Source organism: Scyliorhinus canicula, chromosome 7, assembly GCF_902713615.1.
Source record: "Scyliorhinus canicula chromosome 7, sScyCan1.1, whole genome shotgun sequence".
Lineage (NCBI taxonomy): Eukaryota > Metazoa > Chordata > Chondrichthyes > Carcharhiniformes > Scyliorhinidae > Scyliorhinus > Scyliorhinus canicula.
In genome coordinates, this window is record NC_052152.1 from 29,443,884 (window position 1) to 29,449,589 (window position 5,706).

General features: G+C 48.1%; 1 protein-coding gene across 1 annotated transcript; it reads left to right on the forward strand.

The window, feature by feature from the left end:
* Positions 1–488: 488 nt before the first annotated feature.
* On the forward strand, positions 489–2,729 carry LOC119968821 (oligodendrocyte transcription factor 2-like). The gene has a single exon (XM_038801656.1). The coding sequence runs from the start codon at positions 662–664 to the stop codon at positions 1,436–1,438; it is 777 nt and encodes a 258-aa protein (XP_038657584.1). The 5' UTR covers positions 489–661; the 3' UTR covers positions 1,439–2,729.
* The last annotated feature ends 2,977 nt before the right edge of the window (positions 2,730–5,706 follow it).

The following is a 5,706-nucleotide window of genomic DNA, read 5'->3' on the forward strand; positions in this document are numbered from 1 at the left end:
GGTTTAATACGGGATTCCCGTTACTTTACTTTGATCTGGGTTCCAGCCTGTCTTCCAGGGTCTATTGGTTGGCGGGGGATGAAGATGTGATTGAAGCAGTCAGAGCAGCATCTCTGAAAGTTGGGGAGCTGGTGCTGAGTCGTGACTGTTTTGAAGTGTTATTGTTTTCGGGAAGAGTGCACTTTGTTCGAGTTTCTAGTTTTTTTTTAGCAGATGTCCCAGCCACTGCCTCCAGCTATTGTTTCTCTCTTTCTCTCTCTCTCTCTCTCACACTCACTCACTCACTCACTTGTGTTTTGTTGTCAAGGGGAATGGGCACCTCCCACTTCTTGCGGTATTGGAGGAGACTCCCATTCAGCACTTCCTTACCTTGTCACGATTGGACATCCCAGCCCCAGAAACAATAGAAGATCTTCTCCCAATGATCTCCGATGCTCCCTATAAAATGCAGGAAAGAAGCCCCAACGGCGGCTAGGCAAAAACCGGGACAAGATTGCACTCATACCTGGGGGGAGGGTGGGGGGATACAGGAGGGACACACTCCCCATGTAGGAGCGATTGGGGAGCCCACAGCAAGTTTGAGCCACTTGCCCCCCCCACACCCGGCCAGCCACCCCCACTCCCCTCCCCCCCCCCCCCCCTCTCTGCTCTGAGCTGACGAATGGATTCGGACAGCAGTGTGATATCCAGCCAGCCCTCCTCTCCGGATCTTCTGCTGTCGGACGAGCCCACCTCGGGTTTCTCAGGCGCCGTGTCCTCCACGCAGAGCGAGTGCGCCGGCGAGCTGTGCGGCGAGCTGGGGCTCCAGCTGCGAGCGCGGGATAGCCTCCGGCTCAAGGACAAGAAGCAGATGAGCGAGCCGGAGCTGCAGCAGCTCCGGCTGAAGATCAACAGCCGGGAGCGCAAGAGGATGCACGACCTGAACATCGCCATGGACGGGCTGCGGGAGGTCATGCCTTACGCCCACGGGCCGTCGGTGCGGAAGCTGTCCAAAATCGCCACCCTGCTGCTGGCCAGGAACTACATCCTGATGCTGACCAGCTCCCTGGAGGAGATGAAGCGGCTGGTGAGTGAGATCTACGGCGGGCACCACAGCACCTTCCACCCGCCGGCGGCGTGCGGGAGCCTCGCCCACGCCGGCGCGCCTCTGCCCGGCCACCCGCCGCCTCACCCACCTCACCCGCTGCACCACCCCATCATGGCCCCGGCCGTCACCTCCGCCTCCCTCCCCGGCGCCGGCCTCTCGGCCGTGAACAGTATCCGAGCCCCTCACAGCCTCCTGAAGTCGGCAGGCCCAGCCTCGGCGCCGCTGGCCAGCGGTTTCCAGCAATGGGGTGGCATGCCCTGCCCATGCACCATGTGCCAGGTGCCACCTTCTCACCATGTCTCCAGCATGGCCACAGCAGGCATGTCGCGCCTATCCTCGGACACCAAGTGAGAAGGAAGGAGCACCCCCCCGGCTCCCAGCGACTCTTTCCAATCGCCTTTTTAATCATTGCGCCGAGGTTGAGAGTATGTGACTGACTGACCGGGTTGTGTATTTCCCCCTCTCCTTGGACAGGAGGTAAATCTTTACTGCCGTTAATCTCGTTATCTGTGTGTGTTTTTAGAAATAATCTATCTGTGTGAAAGCTGCAGTAACCCTTTGCAAACCAGTCCTTCACCTCCCCTGGATTCAATCCTCCAGACATCCCAGAGGGAAAATATCCCAAAGTGAAATTGGCTGCCTTTCAGGACATTTCATCACACGGGGGGGGAGGGGGGTGGTGGAGGGAGGGGTACTGCAGCTTGCTTTAAGGTACATTTGACTGTGAAATGTCCCGGCAGCCAACGTGACTGTGACTTTAAAACTGTAGGGAGCTTGGGGGAATGTTTAACGCTGAATCCTGGCTGTTACATGATACTGAAGTGTCGAAACTGACATGTAGGAAGGAGACATCGCTCTTCAGAGACTTCAGTCAACGGCCGCACGCAACGGATAAAAGAGGCGATAGGATCACAAGGAAAAAACAGCCCCCCAAATAAAGCTCCTCCGTTATCTGCACGAGGAAAAACTCTTAACGAGCAACTCGCCCTCGGGGCTGTAGTCAGAACTATAATATAAAGACTTTCGGCTCTTGCATTGTGGATTTTCTTTCTGGGTGAGCAGAGTTGTGAACTTTAATTCACGCGTTCGGTTGGGAACCGACGCTTTGGCACATTGACTTCATCCCTGAACATACAGAGACTTATTTGTACATCTTTTACTGTAAGATTCGGCGTTGAGGGTAACCGCTGTGACTTGCCACGAGTATGAGAGTTACTTTTTATTCCCCACACACACAGCCCTTTGTGAAAATATCTGCTGTGTCCCGTTTCTTCAGGGGCTGACTTCGCCCAGAGGTTTTGTGTGAATCTTTATATCGCGTCCTCTGCAAGCCCTGTCTCTCCAGCTTAACCTTCACTGCCACTAGCCTCTGCGCTTTCCCACTCCCTTCAGCAGCTTTTGTGCGTGTATGTGTGTGTGTGGGTGTTTTTTAAGAGTCACCTGTAACAGTCTTACCGTAACAGTCTTTTGAGAGAGAAAAAAAATGAAGAAAAAATATGAAGCAAAAAATTGCTTTCCATCTGTTTATTTTTGTAAAGAAATGTGCTAAATAATATTTATTACTTATTTCGTTCGAATGAAAAAAGGTGTTGATCGAGTAATTGTCGAGATTTTAAAATTAATTAAAAAAAACATAAATACACTCTTTTGTGCGTGTTTCAATTTCAAAAGTTCCAGAAACATAACGGATCAGTTTCTTTCCTGCACTCACAGTTCTGTGACCCCCCCCCCCCCCCACCTCAAAACTTCCATTAACACTTAATAAAAACACTGATATCAATGTCGTTCAGGAGGCGCCGAATGTCCCTTTTGTGGGCCCGGGTCTCCTTGTGCTGCTCAATATTTCTCTGAAAGGGTCATTCATCCGGGGCAAAGCTCACCGATTGCACGGTTGTTCCACGGCTCCCTGTGACCGCTTTTGCCTTTTAGACCGTTATGTTTCCATCTTGCTGGAGTGGTGTACATCTGTCAACGATATACTTCCAGCCTTGGAAGAATCGTTTGCTTATAAAAGTTCTTCTGTCTCGCCGCAGTTACTGGGCTACCTTTCTGTGTGTGGCGTACACTTCAGGGAAAGGGGAAGAGAGAACTAACGAGTTCCACTAAATCCTCACCCCCACCACTGGAAACAACCTGATCAGGGCCCACAGTAGGTCTGTGGCGGGAGTGGGGAGGGTTGTTATCTATAGAATTGATCCACAAACATCTCATTCTCGGAGTTATTTTAAATCGCAATTGTAGCCCCTAAGACGTTTTATTTGTCCATCTTCGACAGCTAAACCCCGACTGGGAGAACTTTGTCCCTTAGACTAGTGGGGTCATTTCACAATCTGTTACAATCGAAATGGATGGAAATACCAGAGAGGCTGGTTAAGTATTTTCAATTCGATCTGATTAATCCATTTCCCCCTCAGTTCTTTCCACAAGAAGCGAACCCAGTAAGTATAACAGGGAACCTTCTCTCCAAATGGCTCATTTCTACAACTTTTGAACGACGTTAATCGTTGCAGACATTTAGCTTGTGTGTGTTTTTAACCAGGCCCGGAGTTGATTGCACCGTGACCGCTGGTGAGCAATATATATTTTTTTTAATTCTTGTAACATTGAAACGGGACAAAGTGCTTGGCTGCCCCGGTGGACACCCCGCTCGAACCAGTTCATCCCAATAGACGCGCGATTATAGTCGTCCTTGTCCACTTTGAAAAATAGGGGGGGGTGGGGTTAAATTATGCGCACGTATTCCTCGGAATTATACGGTGCAACTCGCTGGAAAGCCAGAGTCAAGGCGAAAAGAGGAGCCGGGCGCAAGGCAGGACCATTCCGCAGTCAGCAATCCCCATAACTGCCTGGCTTTTAAATAAACATAACTTCTTAAACTTCCAAACATTTGCATAGCTCAAGTGCGGAATAGATTCAGAGTTATTCCGATTGGCCTATTTCATCCTCTCGCTGTGTTTTGAATAGAAGTTAGCAATAAAACCCGATGTAACGAATATTTTGGGACATTCCGTTTCATTGTGAGTTAACAGCGCTGTACAAGTTAGTTAGATGAGCACGTACAATATAATACTGTTGAATATGTCATCTAAATATATCTCACACAGACAGCAGTGCCGTCTTCTTGCAACCCGAGCTATTGGGGATCAGATATAAAACCGAAACGGTTTTGGTGTCTCCTATTCTCGGCCAACGATAATTTTCTTTGGTCCAATTCGATGTGGCGAGTCGCTGCGGAACATGCGATCGTCCAGTAACCCAGCATCTTATCCCCGGTTATTTTGTTCACAAGAGAATATTTCGATTAAATAAAACACTTTGAAACACCCAGTCTACAATATTATAATGCAGGTGTGTGATATTTCTAGAGCGGGATTCTGAAATAACACTCACCATCTGAGTGAAGAGTTGACTGCTGCGGTAAAAAGTAACATTTGGATTTTGCTTTAGTAAAAATAATTTGTTTCACTTTACAGTCAGTGAACGACTTTTGACGGTGCAGTGAGGGAGTAGGCAGTCCAACCTACACACAAGCAGACAGCAAGGTGATGATGATCAGAGATGCATATTGACCAGGACAACGGGGAGGACTCCCCTGTGTTCTTCAAAATAATGGCATTTCACAAGCCCTGTGGGGCCGCGGGTTAACCTTTCACTGAAAGAGGCGCCTCCGAGAGGGCAGCACCTTTTCAGCCCCACACTGACTTGGAGGTCAAAAATAATGTATCCAAAGTGACCGTTTAAACGTTGAGAAATCGGAGGGGTACATTGCGAGCGTACAGTTAATTTGGAGTCCTTCACTGGTCAGGGAAATGAATGCATTCAGTGAATAACCTGTGTGTGGGTGATCTAATTCTATCATTGAATGCATTTTGAGCAATAGTTACTGTAAATCAAACAGGGGGTTTACAATGGACTCATTAGATCCCAATACCCAATTTCGAATTTATTTGAATTCGTCTTATAAAATTAAATTCGTTTAAACTGACATGTCCTTCAGGCTCAATCCCGTGGTCTTTAGCCACGTGTGAGAATGTTTTGGACGGAAAACACGCTCCTTCCTGCTCGATCACCGATGTCAACAACAGCAAAATAAACAAACCACTCGACTGATCGTTGTGCAATACACGATCCTGGTCAATGTGAATTGATTTAATAAGAATATATAAAGTAATTGTAATTAACTTAATGCGTGTTTATTGTGTTATGGTTACTAGTTGTAATTCCCATTACTAATACAGGACTGGGGGCCACCTGAAGCCTCTGAACATTTGCTTTGTTAAATTTAAATCCCAGACAGATAAGATTTTTAAGCAAAGATATCAAGGGATATGAGACAAAAGTTATGGGGTTAGGCCACAGATCAGCCACGATCTTATTAAATGGCGGGACAGGGCTGAATGGCCTACTCCTGTTCCTTTGTCCTCAAATGGGATCGAGCAGCCTTGGGGGTAAATTTCGACTCGTGCGATTGACGTGTTTGTGCTGGGAGTTTTTGGTTAACATATTACTGGTGGGGGTAACATTTGAGTTCCTCCAATGCATTCGTCTGTCCGGTAACAGTCGCCACTGTTTGAGAAATGTGACCATACCTGCAGAAAATTTAGAAAAATGCACTTTCA

Bases quoted from the DNA above. Each gene is read 5' to 3' on its own strand.
- LOC119968821 (XM_038801656.1), top strand. From the start codon at position 662: ATGGATTCGGACAGCAGTGTGATATCCAGCCAGCCCTCCTCTCCGGAT.